Source organism: Schistocerca gregaria, chromosome 1 (assembly GCF_023897955.1).
Source record: "Schistocerca gregaria isolate iqSchGreg1 chromosome 1, iqSchGreg1.2, whole genome shotgun sequence".
Taxonomy (NCBI): Eukaryota; Metazoa; Arthropoda; class Insecta; order Orthoptera; family Acrididae; genus Schistocerca; species Schistocerca gregaria.
In genome coordinates, this window is record NC_064920.1 from 655,621,715 (window position 1) to 655,638,406 (window position 16,692).

The 16,692-nt window shown below is 43.8% G+C and overlaps 1 protein-coding gene across 1 annotated transcript in view; it reads right to left on the reverse strand.

The window, feature by feature from the left end:
• LOC126361426 (protein phosphatase 1 regulatory subunit 21) overlaps positions 1-16,692 on the reverse strand; it is a 211,721-nt gene that overhangs the window by 165,681 nt on the left and 29,348 nt on the right. Inside the window, exon 3 of the mRNA XM_050007789.1 lies at positions 4,679-4,801. Within this exon, the coding sequence (XP_049863746.1) occupies positions 4,679-4,801 (123 nt within the window). The remainder of the gene's footprint in view (positions 1-4,678; positions 4,802-16,692) is intronic.

The following is a 16,692-nucleotide window of genomic DNA, read 5'->3' on the forward strand; positions in this document are numbered from 1 at the left end:
ACAGTACGTCTCCGACTCTGTACCGAAAATAACGTGGCGACAGGAAGGACCGAATAAAATTGGGAAGACATCCACGAAAACCCCAGTCGTGGAGCTGCCTGATGATAAGATGCCTCCAAGTAGTGTCGTATGCCTTTTCAATGTCAAAAAATATTCCCAACAGGTGATGCTGGCGCAGGAAAGCCTGTTGTATGGCCGCCTCCAGGAGGGCCAGGTAATCAAAGGTGGAGCGATACCTCCTGAACCCACACTGAAAGCAACTAAGGAGTTGTCTGGATTCTAGCATCCAGACAAGGCGCCGGTTGACCAACCGCTCCAAGGTCTTTCCCACGCAGCTAGTGAGGGCAATACTATGGTAACTACCTGGGCACATGTGGTCTTTCCCAGGTTTTAAAAGAGGAATTAAAATTGCTTCACGCCACGAGTCGGGGAAGTGACCGGACATGCAAACTAGATTAAAAAGTCGGAGGAGGATTTCTTTATTTCCCCCTGTGAAGTGCCGCAGCATGCTATAGTGGATTCTATCCTGACCAGGGGATGTATCACGAGCCCCACACAATGCAGAATCCAGTTCCCACATGGAAAACGGGCAGTTGTACTCTTCTGTATTGGGTGAGTGGAAGTCAAAACTGCTTCTCTCAGCAGCCACTCTGTGGGGCTGGAAAGCTGGATTCTGACTGGCGGTTGCAGTAATAGCTGCAAAATGAGCCGCCATAGACTGGGCAATATCTTTTGGGGTCGTGTGGAGAGTACCATTCCACATTATAGCAGCCATAGGGCACCTCCCACCTCTCCAAGAAATCCTCCTGATGGTCTCCCATACAATGGAACTTCGTGTAGAACGATTAATGGTGTTAAGGAACTGCTGCCACGACCTCTTCTTGCTCTCTCGTATAATCCGATGACACTTTGCCCTCACGACCCGAAAAGCTGCAAGGTTCTCTACAGTTGGCCGGCATTTGAACCTACGCAGAGCTGCCCGCCTAGCCCTGATTTGCACAGCGGCATTCGTCGCTCCACCAAGGGACAGGCTGCCGCTTTGGTTGTCCTGTGGACTGTGGGATGGACGCTTCACTGGCGCGGTGGATCACTTCAGTAATATGATCCACCCATTCCTGGACACTGACCCGATGTTCAAACTGGGCGAGTTGACTATAAGTGCCCAGTTGGCTCTACCGAGCACCCATTGAGGCGGTTTCCTTTCTGGTTCCACTGCATGTGGCAGGTGAATCCGGATGGGGACGTGATCGCTGCCATGTAAGTCATCAACCACTTCCCATGCAGCAGTGTGGGCGATTGCTGGAGAGCAAAGCGATAGATCAATGGCAGAGAACGACCCAGTTGCAATGCAAAAATGCGTGCTTTGGCCTGTATTTAGCAAATGGGCACTGGTAGACAGAAGAAGCCTCTCAATTGCTCTACCCCTGGGGCAAGTACTCACAGAGCCGCAAAGCATATTCTGTGCATTAAAATCACCACAGAGGATGAAGGGGTGGGGGAGCTGTGTAAGAAGATCACTGGAGCCTCTTCGTCAAGCACATCATCTGGGGCAGGTAAAGCGAACATACTGTTAGCATATGGCGCACATGTACTAATATTGCAACTGCCTGTAAATCCATCGTGAGGGAGAGAGGCGAGGAGTGGTAGTCGATGTTGACGAAGATACCTACTGCTCCTCGAGTTCTCTGTCCACTCAGGTCGTCCTTTTTGTGGAGGACATAACCACGTAGCTCTGGGGTGTATGTTTCACTGAAATTAGTCTCTTGCAGACATACACACATAGGTCTATCCTGAATCAATAGACGTAGTTCCTCCACATGTGTCCTGAACCCTTGCAGGTTCCATTGTAGTATGGGAGCCATCACGGTGGTTGTATTTTCTGCCTCTCTTTCCGCCGAGGTGGGGAGACTGCAGTGGGTGGAGGCTCAGTCTTGGGGCGAGATGATTGCCCCATATTCTCAGACTCCATCAGCTCTGGGGAAGAGTCTGATGAAGCGTCTAGCGGGACCACATTAACATGATCCGAGGGTTTACCAGCCGATTTAATCTGTTGGTGCTCCTTCACATGTGCTTTCCTTTGTTTAGAGGGCTTTGCTGGAACCGGAGCTGGGGCGTTTATGACCATGCTGGGCTTTGGAACAGCCTCAGCAGCCGGAGGTGCCTGGGGCTCTTCAATGTGAGCTACTGTACCTTTCTCTGCTATTCTAGGAGGGGCTACAGGCTCTGATACAGTTGCTGCCTTGCAAGTGCACTGACATGTGCACGTGTTCGTGCCAGCACTAACAACCTCCGCCTGTGGAGATTCATCGACCTTCAGAGGCAGCTTCTGAACAATGGAAGCAAAGGACGTAACGAATGTGGGGGGCTGCATGGCCTTAAAGATCTTTTTGGCTTCACTGTAGGGGATACACTTAGTTGTTTTTATTTCTTGTATTTTACGTTCCTCTAGGAAGATTCTACAGTCCCTACTCCAAACAGGTTGGCCTTCAGAACAGTTTATACATCTGACAGGCGACAAACAGTCAATTCCGTCATGGGCAGCCTTACTACAGTTGCCACACATCGCTTCTCCCTTACACCCTAGAGTTGTATGCCCAAAACGCTGGCACTTAAAAAAGCGCATTGGGTTTGGGACATAAGACTGGACGTTTAGTCGAAGAAATCCTGCCTTGACGTGTTCTGGGAGTTTGGGGGGTATTGAAAGTAAGAATGAAGGAGTCTGATTTCACCAAGTTCCCATCCACCCTTTTCATGATGTTCTGAACGTCAACAATTCCCTCCTCTTTAATTCTTCTACAGGAATGTCCACGAGATCCCTACAGGTAACAACACCCTTACTGGAGTTCAGGGTGCTGTGAAGTTCTGTATCGATAGTGTATTCCCCCAAGCTTTTAGCTGTTTGAAGGTTAACTGCTTGCTGAGCAGTTGATGTTTCAACAAGTAGTGTCCCATTCCGTAAACGCTTCACTGATTTTAAAGTTCCAGCTATTCCTTCTAGACCCTTTTGGATATAGAATGGCGAAACCTTTTCAAAGGAACCCTCTTTTCTTTTTATAATTAAAAACACATTCTGATTTTCAGTATGTGCTCTGTTACTCTGAACTACTGTACGTTTGCTGACGCCGGAGTCAGGAGGACTGGCTAACCTAGCCCTCTTGTTGGATTGGGTGGTAGTGCCTACCAGCGGTCCACCCATCCCACTGGCCAGCGAAAAATTAGGAGGAGGAAAAGAGGAAGAATTCGTGGTATTCATGGTCGTCCCACGAGCAGCTAGGGAAACTTACGTCCATCCAGACAAGAGCACCGTGTGACTGGATAAGCCTTGTACAACTGAGGTGTGGCAGGTTCCCCAGAGGTTTCCCACTAGTGACTGTTCCACCTCAACAGCCATGCATCTTATAGGCGCACAGCACACCTTAAGATTGAAGGGTTTTTTATAGAGGTATGTACCGTCCTCACGATCCAGGCAACCAAACCAAGATCCCCGGTCCCTAAGACACACGACGTTCCACTGTTGCGCCAAACAATGGTCGCTGAAGCATGCCCAGAGCTTACGGTATCAGCAGACTGGCGGCACACACCAATCCACAGCTCGAGGACCCCGGGTTCGCCAAGCCCGTACCCAGCAAACGAATGCTGAGCCCCCTGAGGGATCTATGGTTGGAGGGATTGGCAGCAAAGAAGTGTTTTCATTGCAGGGATCGCGAAGGAGAGCAGATTCCCAGCTGCCCGCCAGAATGAATGGCCACCATCAAACTGTGGCCAAGAGCAATGTAAATACCCTGTGGCACAACATGCAGATGAACATATCATGCTCGATTTCAATGGCTGCTTCACTTCCCTGGCTATCTGGATCCTGCCCTTCACCACAAGCTTTTCTAAACTGCGCAGATGGGAGTTACCCTTTCAACATGTTTTCCACTCCCATAATTATCCCAGCCTAAACCTGTGGTAACATACTGTCCCAACACCCTTCACCCAACAGTTTCCACCCCCTCTGTCCTATCACCACCTCTCCATGCTCACCTCCCATCCTCTTTGTTTGCCATCCTCTGCCAATGCACCTGTCATCTTTCATCTTTCCCCACTCTTCTCCTTTATCATTCCATTTTCCCTACCTCCTGCCCCACAGCCTCCTGATGCTCCACCCGTTGGCATTCTAGTCCCTGCACATGCCATCAGACACCGCTGTTCTCTTCCCCCACCTGTACACTGCTGCTTCCATCCCACATGATAGTTGCATTCTGGCCTGAGCTGTGGGCATTGGTGGTCTTGCGTGTGTGAGGCATGCTTGTGTGTTTCTCTTTTTCTGACAAAGGCTGTGGCCAAAAGCTTATGTGTAAGTGTCTTAATTGTGCCTGCCTGCAACATAGTATGTCATCTTTATGGTAAGTAGCAATCTATCTTTTACTGCATTGTTGTTACAAAAATACCTACAATCTGTATTACAAATTATAAGTACCTTACAAAATTATACACTTTCTAATACATACTTCATACACACCTATGGTGATCACATAATAAAAAAATAAAAAGCAAAAAATTCATCTAGATAAGATTTTTGCACCCTCTTAGTATGCTAATTAAATGAAAACTGTCAGCAATACTACCAGACTATATTACCACTACTTTTACAACAACATTATCACAGTACAAGTGTTAGAAACAGTAAACTCACCATTGATACAAGTCTAGCATTTTCTTCTATTTTTAGCTGAAATTCTTCATCAATAACGTGATTATCATGGTCCAAAGGTTTCTCTGTTTCTGAACTTTTCAATTTGCCTTTCTTCACACGAGACTAAAAAACATAAAAAGTCTTTTAAAATCAAGGTCTTTAGGAAGGGAAGACAAAAACAAGCACACACAAAGTGGGATCCTATTATACAAGTATCTCAAAACTCAGTATGGGGAGGGCAAGATATATTAACACTAGAGCCATGTTTTGGTCTCACTACCTAAGAGTTCTTGTTTATTAATAAACATGTCAGAAATTTATAAAAATAATGGAAGTGATGCTGAAAACTTTAGAAGATAGTGTCAGGAAAACAGTGCAAGAAATCAACGGATGAATGAATCACATGTGAGATGATCGTAGAAATGGATGACATGAAGAAATTTAACTATGTAAATACAGTAATTCAGAAAGAAGTATAATAAACTGAACAGTGCACTATGAAGGATAAGGCATGCAAAGACTTGACATTAACAAAGAATGAACGGAACTATACCCATACCGGAATTGAAGTGATTGACAAATAGTTTTTACAAAGCAGCAAGCATAACCAACAAACACTCAGAGAATGAGCTTAGTTCCATCTCCTGTTTTGTACACTGTTGCCATATCACTACGTGGATGACAAATACAGCTGGTAACATAACTGTTGTTATTTGCTTTCATAATGTGCTTAATTTTATTATAATATGCAAAAGAATTGTTGCAGTGAATAGTGAAAGTGAGCAGCAAAGTTTTAGACTATTCAATCCTCTACTGTGCCATGGCCATAGGACATGCGAATAACAATGAACAACCCTTTCCATGTATAGCTGTCAGTCACCCTGCTTTTTTGATCTTGGTACAGAAAATCAGGAAAAGATTAGGTAAAACAAATGAAGCAGCCAGAAATTGAACAAAGAGAAAAACCCTCACAAATCGATAAACAAGCACAAAAATACCTATGAAAATGTAGCTTCAGAGTCTGAAAAAAAAAATAATAATAATTCGTTATGTATAATCCTTTACCATTTAAGGTCAGAGCATTACCACAAGTCAAAATAGAGAAGACTTGCAATCTGTGTGTGCTGTCAGCCACATTGGAAACTTTGTTTCGAATAAACAAGAGGTTGAAAATGGTATATTAGCTGTTCGTAAACTAAATGGGGCAACTACCCACTGAGCTACCATTATAATAACAGATTTTTCAGGTGTACTTTCACACTCGCTCTATTAAGGTCTACCATAGTGTGTGGAAATAAATCTGCACTTTAGTCAATTAGTACAATATCTGAAAAACAAAAGTTCCTCAAACATATTCCATTTACACATATTCCACCATTTTTATTCCACTTTAAAGATCTGAAGCCTTCCTCTACGACTTCTGAGTATAGTTTTGGTGATTTATAATGTCACCATTTATTTATTTTTCCACTTGTGAATTTCCCACATCTAAGTGGAGTTCTAAGGTTGTTTTATATACTTCCTCAAAGTCTATGACAACCCAATAAAGCAGTAACCATCCATGTTGTTAGTGTTTTGAGTGTTCACTCCAAGTGTTTACATACTCACCATATCATCCATGACAAATATTGTTAAAATTAGTAAATCAACAAATATTCACAAATGGATAAAAGTTAAAACATTAGTTTAGGTTTGGTTTCAAAACATTATGCTAAGATACAAATACAGGAGGAGAATAAATCAAAAACAAAGGAACACTGACATGAGGCTGGCTAACAATTTTTTATTAAAAAAATTTCCAGAAGACATTTTTTAACTCTTTTGAAATGAATCTGAAGTTTCAGCAATATCACAGATCTCAAATGATGCTACTGGCATCAAAGAGGCCACAGGTTTCCCCTCAGGGTCCTCTCAATAAAACCGCAGCCCAGGGCAGCAGCCTGAAGCCATCTATCATGGCCAACACAGCTTCCTACTGTTACTGGACAGTGGCCAATAACCCCGTGTCAGCACAAAACACATGCTGTTCCTATTCCTCACGAAACTATGTCTGTCCGGGTACAACACGGAATACAACACTAACCTCACAGCTGTTAGATGCAATGTGAGTGCTGCTGCTGCATTTCTTCTTGCTATCAACTTGATAAAAAGTCTGCTCACATTAATTATTGCTCAAAAAATACATGAACACTTTAAAAAGTTAGTAAATCCTAACCAACACACTATATGGATGTCTCAGAAAGGGTCACACATGTTGTACCTAATTATGGAAACCGGGCATGGTTCAGATGGTAGCCCCTATCTCTCTATCTGTTTATGAGATCACCATAAACTATAATTTTGATGGCTTCCTTGCTGCTCCAAAATCAACTGGCCCAATTTAGTAGTCTAATCCATTCAAAAGTGAACATTTTCTGTCCCAGCTGTATTCACTGACTGGCAATTTATCTTTCTGCCAATACAGATACAATTCAAGGTGAGTGCAAGCTGTAGTGCACTGGGCAGAAACAGAGTTGCATTCTGTAGTGCTGAATGAAACACATCTAGAATGTTCACCTTAGACAGAAGGAATCTGGCTACCTGGCTTATCCTTGAATTCTGCTGTTTTGCTGTCTTAAAAATTACTTGGACATCAAACCAAGGGTTCAGTTTAAATGGTGACTGCATCATTTAAGTCTAAATTTTCCATGCATAATTTCAAGCCTAGTAAATTGTAAATAGAAAAAGTAAATACGAATTTGGAATTGGTTTTGCAGTAGCCAACAGAATAAGAGGAAATATCATGGACTTCAAAGATGTCCACAAAAGAATATGCTTGATAAGAATGAAAGGAAAGTTTTACAACCTAACGATTGTCTCATCTAATGCACCTACAGAAGGTAAAGATGATAATGAAAAAGACAGTTTTCAATATATAAATCAAATGATTTAGAAATTTTCCTAGGTAATGCCAATGCCAAGCAGGAAAAACAGGTCTTTCTGAGACCCTACAATGTCCCCCATAGTCTACATGATTCCTCCAACAACAACGGAATGAGACTAGTCAATCTGGCAATTTCAAAAAATCTAAGGATCATATATACCTACTTTCCTCAAAAAATCATTTATAAGATAACCTGGAAAATACCTGTCCAAAAAACACAAAACCAAACAGACACATATTAGTGGGTGCTAGACACGAAAGTGTTATTGAAAATATAAAATCTCAAAGAGGTGCAGAAATAGGTTCAGACCACTATATTGTGCTGACAGATTTTTGTGAAAGGACATAATGCAGAAACTGCAGGAGAAGAGATGCAGACCAGAAAATAAACACAGATTTACTGAAACATGACCACATTAAGGACAGATAAGCAATTCAAATTCTAATCAGGTTTTCTGACATGGAAGAAGAGGGAGATAATGTAGACAAGTTACGGTCGAAGCTCAAGATCAAATACAAACAGGCAGCAGAAGAAGTGCTGTAACCATTGGAGAGAAGGAGTAGTAGTAGAGGATGGTTTAATGGTAAGTGTAGACATGCAGGCAAAAAGAGGCTGCAGACAAACAAACAAGATGAAAGATTAAGGTCGGGATACATGAAAGTAGCTAGAGAAGCAAGGGAAGTCCTCCAAACAGAAACGCAGGAGTATATAAACAGCAAGCTAACACTGATAGGAAAGGAGCAAACAGTACACAATACGAGAGACTTTCGCAGGGCAGTCAGGTGCTTCGGGAAAAGATATAACATGACGATTGACATGATCAAGGGCCAAGTAGGCCAACCAATGACAGATTAAATGAAAGCAATGGAGACTACAAAAACTATTTGGAAAATCTCCTGAGTGTGAATGACACTGTCAACAGCACTGTGACAGCAGCATTACAGGAAGAAGAATTACATGGAGGAGAGAAATACCAATAGTGGAGAATAAAATGCCAAGCAGGGAAGCCGTAGGAGAATCCATAAAAATGCTCAAGAGAGGAAAGGCACCAGGAATAGATGGCATACCTGCAAAGACGCTGATAGAGGGAAGATATATCCTACAAGAGAGAGTATACCATCTAATCCGTTTAATTCAGAGACGAGAGAGCATCGTAGCACAATGGAAGCAGTCTGTTATCTTCCCAATATTAGAGAGAGGAGACAACATGAGATGTAGGAACTATAGAGGAATTACCTTACTATGCACAACTTATAGGATCCTGAGTATATTGTTGCTGAAGCTGCTAACACCACACACTGAGGAAGTAGTTGTATTCTAACAAGCAGAGTTTAGGAAGGGAAAATCAACAGTAGACAAACTAGATATAATAAGGCTAAAGATGTAAAGATCTGGGAATTTTGCAGAGATTTTCACTATCTTTTTGTGGGCTTCCAAGAAGCATAAAGAAGCATGTGACAGTGTGAACAGGCAAACAATATGGAAAGCACTGGAAATGGTGCACATTCCAAGAAAACTGATAATAATAATAATAGCACAAGCATGTATACAAGGAACAACATGCATGGTGGAAGTGACTGAAAAAAATGTCAAAAAAACACAATGTGAAAAGAGTGCAACAGGGTGACTGCCTCTCCCGCCTCCTGTTTAATCTGGTTCTTGAAAGAGAACCAACAAAGGTGACGAGCCTAGAGACAGGAATACAACTGGGTAGAAGAATCAATGCTGTTGTATATTTGGATGATGTAGTTTTAATAGCACAAAACGAGCAAAGTTTAGTTCATACGGCAAGAGCATTCATGGAAGAGTCAACAAGAGCAGGCCTGAACATGAATATGGATAAGACCAAATACCTTGTGAACAGGGAGAACAATTAAAACCTTTAGATGTACACAGTAAAATCTCTGAACGAGCAAAAGATTTTAAATATCTTGGAGCTGTACTCAGTGAAAGAAATGAGATAGACCTGGAAATAATGGCAAGAACCCAGGCAGGTAACAGGTCCAAGTCTGCACTCGGAATGCTGTTTAAGTCTTGGCTTCTATCGAACACACTAAGATATGGATCTATAGGATAGTAATATATCCTGTCATCCTATATGGAGCAGAGATCTGGACTGTGGCACAAAAGAAAGATAAACTGTTGACATTTGAGTATGTTCTGAGACAGGTTTATAGACCAATGAAGGATGGAGACGAGTGGAAAAGAGAAAAAAAAAAAAAAAAAAAACCATGAATTGCAGGGATTGTGAAAGACACAGGACATAGAAGCTGTGATAAGAGAGAGGAGACTGAGGTGATATGGGCACATAACTTGGCGAGAAGAGACTACCACCAGGCAGGTGGTAGAAGAAGACACCTTATGCAACAGACCGAGGAAACACGATAGCCGAGATGGTTGGTTGGTTGGGGTTTAAGGGACCAAACAGCAAGGTCATCAGTCCCTTGTTTCAGGTCCACTCCGATAGTGTGACATCTCAGAAATATTAGAACAATAAAAGGGAAAAAGCTAAAAAATGTAAAAGGGCAGTCATGTTGTCAATGGTAAAAACAAAATGAGGTAAGCCAGCAAGAGAGCGAACCCAACGCTACGCCTAAGCAGCAGAGGCAAGACCACCTGCGACTTAAAAGGTGCAACCGCTAGAATGTAGAAGTATGTATGGGAAAAAGAGACTAACCAATACTAAAAAAAAAAAAAAAAAAAAAAAAAAAAAAAAAAAAAAAAAAAAAAAAAAAAAAAGAGTAAAAGGGGAAGAAAAGAGGATCTCAGTCAGGGAGGGGAGTCGGGAATCTCCAAACATGGCTTACAGTGGGAGATACCCCAACACTCACCGCCCTGCCCCAACACCAGAGAGAGATTAAAAGCCTTAAAATTGAGAATAAAAACCACTTTCCCAGAGGAAACCTAAAACCAAGGAGACCATCAGACAATCGTCAGCCAACATCAAAGGTAAAGTGCGAGGGGGTCTGTACTTAGCATGCAGAGCCAAAAGAAGGGGACATTCAACCAAAATGTGGGCAACTGACTGGAACGCTCCACAACCACAAAGCGGGGGTGGCTCATCATGCAAAAGAAAACCATGGGTCAGCCTGGTATGGCCAATGCGAAGACGACACAGTGTGGTTGAGTCCTTTCAGGAGAAGCGAAAGGAAGAACGGCACGGGCCTGGTGTCACCTTAATCGCATGAAGTTTATTAGGCAGGGAAGTAGCCTCTCAAGAGTTGCCCCATGATTTTGCGAAGTGGGATTTGATGTGAAGCTGTAAATCCGCTGCAGAAGGGGTTACAGAAAACAGGGAGTAAGTGACTGCTCCCCCAGCCAAACGAACAGCGAGCTCATTACCGGGGATACCCACGTGGCCAGGGACCCAAAGGAAGTCAATGGAACAAGCAGCACGGTGAATATCAGCGAGATGGTCATGGATGGTAGAGACCAAGGGATGGCACAAAAAACACTGGTAAATAGCCAGAAGGCCACTCATTGAGTCCATACATAACAAAACGCGGTTGTGTTGGGACTGTTTAATAAAGGTAAGGGCCTGGGAAATTGCCATCAATTCCACAGAAAAAACCCCACATGTAGGTGGCGCCAGATGATTTTCTGTGCCAACAGAAGACGTGAAGGCATACCCCAGATGATCAGCCATCAGTGTAAAAAACAACAGCATCCCGAAACTCCCATAAAAGTCGGCGGAAAAACTAACGGAACACCATCGGGAGGGATGGAATCTTTCGGATCTCGGTGGAGATCCATCTGAATTTGAGGCCGAGGAACTAACCAAGGGGAGGGGGGAGGAGAGGAAGACAGGACAAAGAAGGAAGCTGAAAATCACGACAAAGAGACAAGGCAGAGCCCAACCGGTAAACCTGCCCGAGGGCAGGAATCAGGTGGGTGACGTCCATGGTCTTGGAACAGGATAGAATAGGAAGGATGAGTGGGAGAGGAACGGACAGTGAGTTCATAAGATACCAGAAGCTGGGACCGCTGAACAGAAAGAGGGTAGATCCCAGCTTCAACCAGGAGACTATCAACAGGGGTAGTAGGGAAGGCACCAGTGGCCAAACAGATACCACGATGGTGGACTGGATCCAGTATGTGCAGCGCGGAAGGAGCAGCCGAACCATAAACTTGACAACCATAGTCCAAGCAAGACAGAACTAGAGCACGATAAAGACGGAGAAGGACGGAGCGGTCTGCACCCCAAGAGGAGTGGGCAAGGAAGCAAAGGACATTGAGTTTACAGAAACATCCTATCTTCAGAAGTCTGATATGGGGCAGCCAAGTGAGCTGCTTGTCGAAAAGAAGACTCGGGAAATGAAACTGTGGGACCACAGGCAATCGCTGTGCGTCAAGATAGAGCTCTGGATCAGGGCGGATCGTAGTACGGTGACAGAAGTGGACCACCCGCAATTTTAAAGGAGAGAATTGAAACCCGTGTGAGAGGGTCCATGCAGAGGCACGCCGTATAGAACAATGGAGCTGCCACTCTGCAGAGGCCTTCGAAGAGGAACTAACCCAAGTGCAGAAATCATCCACATACAGAGCAGGGGTCACCAAAAGACCGATGGAGGCCACAACTCCATCTATAGCAATGAGGAAAAGAATGCCCGTCTCCTGGGTCCATGGAGAACTAAAAACAGTTCCAACCCGAACCCTGAATGACTGATGGAACAGGAACTGGCGGATAAAAATCGGGAGTGAGCCCCGAAGACCCCACTGATGAAGGTGAAGGGTAAGTAAAATGTGATGGCGCCAGGCCGTGTTATAGGCCTTGCGTAGGTCAGAAATATTGCAACCAAATGGCGCCGCTCGGAAAAAGCCTGCCGAACTGCAGATTCCAAGCGAAATAAATGATCGATTGGAGACCGCCCCTCTCGGAAGCCACACTAGTAAGGGGACAATAGATCCTGAGATTTGAGGACCCAATTGAGCCGACGGGCTAGCATCCGTTCAAGTAACTTACAAACAACATTGGGCAAACTAATTGTCTGGTGGCTATCAACAAATAGGGGGTTCTTACCAGGCTTAAGGACAGGAACCACGATGCTATCCCTCGACTGAGAAGGGAAGTCACCCTGGACCCAGATACGGTTAAAAACCCATAGAAGATGTTGCCGTTGTGGAGTGCTGAGATGTTGAAGCAGTTGGTTATGAATGGAGTCTGGGCCAGGGGCCGTATCATAAGAAGAAGGAATTGGGGAAAGAAATTCTGATTCAGTAAAATGTTCGTTGGAAGATTCTGACTGACAAGCGGTAAAACATAAGGTGGAAGCTTTGGTCCGCATTTTCCGGTAAAGGAAAGCAGCCGGATAGGAGGCTGATGGTGATGCCATTGCAAAATGGGTCGCAAGATGTTCCACGAGAATCAACGGGTCCATACAAAGGCCATCTGGGAGGTGAAGGCCTGGGAGGGTGGACTGCCGATAGCAAACTTGGAGAAAGTGAAGTGTAGCCCATACCCGTGACAGAGACAGTAGAACCGAGGGAAGAAACAAATCGTTCCCAACATATCCGCTTGCTCTGTTTGATTAAATAACGGGCCCTAGTGCAAAGGCACTTAAAGGTAATAAGGCTGGCAACGGATGGGTGTTGCGAAGCTCGACGGCGACCATGGATGGTGATGGCAATGGCAATGGGTGTACACCACAGGACATTCTGGCCACAAAATGGTCCAGATGAGCGCAGTACAGCAAGGCTAGCAGCACGAACAATCGCTTCAGACACGTCAAGTAGGACGTCATTAATACAACCCAACAAAGAGGGAGAAAACACGACCTGCGCAGTGTATAGAGGCCAAATGGCGAGTTGGAAAGACCAACGAGGTAACCTGTCCATCGGGGAGCAGGAAGGGAGAGAGATGGAGGGGGGAGAGAGAGAGAGAGAATCAACGGTAAATGGTCACTATCACAAAGGTCATCGTGTGGCGACCAGTGTAATGAAGGGAGGAGGGAGGGAGGGAGAAGAAAGAGAAAGATCAATAGCAGAAAAGGCACCATGACCGCCACTGAAATGAGTAGGGGAGCCATCATTAAGAAGGAACAAGTCACGGTCTGTAATAAACCGATCTAAGAGAAGACCTCGTCTAGATGGAAATGCACTGTCCCACAAGGGATGATGAGCATGAGGAGGAGGAAATTGCTGAAGAAGGGCAGTTAAGGCAGCAGGTGTAAGAGTCCTGTCAGGAGGGAGAAAGATTGCAAACTGTGAGATCAGAGTCCAGGTGGACCCTAACAGCAACCGCTTCCAATGTAGCCCTGGAAAGAAGGAAGGCTGCAATAGCTAGGGGCCCCGTGCTCGCCACGCACGTATCCACTAAAGAGTTGTGGACCCCCTGGGGGGGAGCTGAGATGGACTGATGAGATCAAAGAGGATGTGTGTAAGATGGGATTAGCTAAGGAAGACTACAGGGATCAAGGAAGATGGAGGAGGATGATTCGTCAGGCCAAAAACTGACTATGGTTTGTGCGGCCAACCTAGTACGTAGGGAATAATAATTTATTCTTTAACTGAGCTTATGTTATATAATATTACAGTCAGTAATTTGTGTGGGCAGGGATACGAAATATCACTTCCATGTCTCAAGTGTCACTTTCTATCCATCCCCACTCACAATTCCCAGGATGAAATATCATTAGGAAGGTCACCAATCAACTTGGAAATAACAAAAACTTGATTCAACACTAATATTACTGTTTTTTTATTATTTTTACTTGCACTTTCTTCCCAGCTCCACTCATTGGGGTACTAGGGCTGTCTTAACTCTCTCACCCTCCCATGTGATCCATGTGTTTCTAGATTTTGTTGGCTTTTTCCCCTCTTATTCTCACACTATTTGTTTTCTTAAACTGCCCCCCCCCCCCCCCCCCCCAACATCTCTAGAAGTGCTAGTGGTGTCTTACACTAAGAATATATTTTTTAGGTGCTAAGTCAGATGAACTAAGTTATTTCAATAATCCTCCAGGTGTTCCAGAATTGTGCTTACATGTTACCACTTTCCCAACCCCAACATCACAAATAGGTATGCTAGCAGTGTCTTAACCCTTTTGTGTTTTGGTAAATATAATAAACCAAGCAAGGTGGTGAAGTGGTTGGCACACTGGACTCTCATCCATGGGGACAACAGCTCAAACCTGCATCTGGTCATCCTGATTAGGTTTTCCGTGATTTCCCTAAACCGCTTCAGGAAAATGAAGGGACCAACACAGTAACTCCACCCCTTCACTACTGATTTTTCCTTGCTACAGAGCTTGTAGTTTCTTAGCACAGGTGACTCACAAGGAACCCCTCGAGTGTGAAGTCTCAAAAGGTGAATGATATTAACAGAATTCGATGCCCCGCATATTGTCTACTATGCTACCACAATAATGGTAATGACACTAACTCACAACAGCGTTACAGTGCTGGCAGTATTGATAAAAAGCAGCACAGTGACAATGACGAACAAAGCAAGCATTGCATTATATCAACAACAATAAATACTGACAAACGGGGTGATTTCTGATGGTTTTGTCGTTATTTTGATTGTATCTTTCGTGTATATTATTAGATTAAACCTACCCCCATGAACCATGGACCTTGCCGTTGGTGGGGAGGCTTGCATGCCTCAGCGATACAGATGGCCGTACTGTAGCTGCAACCACAATGGAGGGGTATCTGTTGAGGGGCCAGACAAACATGTGGTTCCTGAAGAGGGGCAGCAAGCTTTTCAGTAGTTGCAAGGGCAACAGTCTGGATAATTGACTGATCAGTCCTTTTAACACTAACCAAAACGGCTTTGCTGTGCTGGTACTTCGAACGACTGAAAGCAAGGGGAAACTACAGCCGTAATTTTTCCCGGGGGCTTGCAGCTTTACTGTATGGTTAAATGAAAATGGCGTCCTCTTGGGAAAAATATTCTGGAGGTAAAATAGTCCCCCATTCGGATCTCCGGGCAGGGACTACTCAAGAGGATGTCGTTATCAGGAGAAATAAAACTGGCGTTCTACGGATCGGAGCGTGGAATGTCAAATCCCTTAATCGGGCAGGTAGGTTAGAAAATTAAAAAAGGGAAATGGATAGGTTAAAGTTAGATATAGTGGGAATTAGTGAAGTCCGGTGGCAGGAGGAACAAGACTTTTGGTCAGGTGAATACAGGGTTATAAACACAAAATCAAATAGGGGTAATGCAGGAGTAGGTTTAATTATGAATGAAAAAATAGGAGTGCGGGTAAGCTACTACAAACAGCATAGTGAACGCATTATTGTGACCAAGATAGACATGAAGCCCATGCCTACTATGGCAGTTCAAGTTTATATGCCAACTAGCTCTGCAGATGATGATGAAATTGATTAAATGTATGATGAAATAAAAGAAATTATTCAGGTAGTGAAGGGAGATGAAAATTTAGTAGTCATGGGTGACGAATTCGAGAGTAGGAAAAGAGAGAGAAGGAAACATTGTGGGTGAATATGGATTGGGGGAGAGAAATGAAAGAGGAAGCAGTCTGGTAGAATTTTGCACAGAGCATAACTTAATCATAGATAACACTTGGTTCAAGAATCATGAAAGAGAGTTGTATACATGGAAGAATCCTTGAGATACTAGAAGGTATCAGATAGATTATATAATGGTAAGACGGAGATTTAGGAACCAGGTTTTAAATTGTAAGACATTTCCAGGGGCAGATGTGGACTCTGACCACAATCTATTGGTTATGACCTGTAGATTAAAACTGAAGAAACTGCAAAAAGGTGAGAATTTAAGGAGATGGGACCTGGATAAACTGACTAAACCAGAGGTTGTACAGAGTTTCAGGGAGAGCATAAGGGAACAATTGTCAGGAATGGGGGAAATAAATACAGTAGAAGAAGAATGGGCAGCTCTGAGGGATGAAGTAAGGAAGGCGGCAGAGGATCAAGTAGGTAAAAAGACAAGGGCTAGTAGAAATCCTTGGGTAACAGAAGAAATATTGAATTTAATTGATGAAAGGAGAAAATATAAAAACACAGTAAATGAAGCAGGCAAAAAGGAATACAAACGTCTCAAAAATGAGATCGAGAGGAAGTGCAAAATGGCTAAGCAGGGATGGCTAGAGGACAAATGTAAGGATG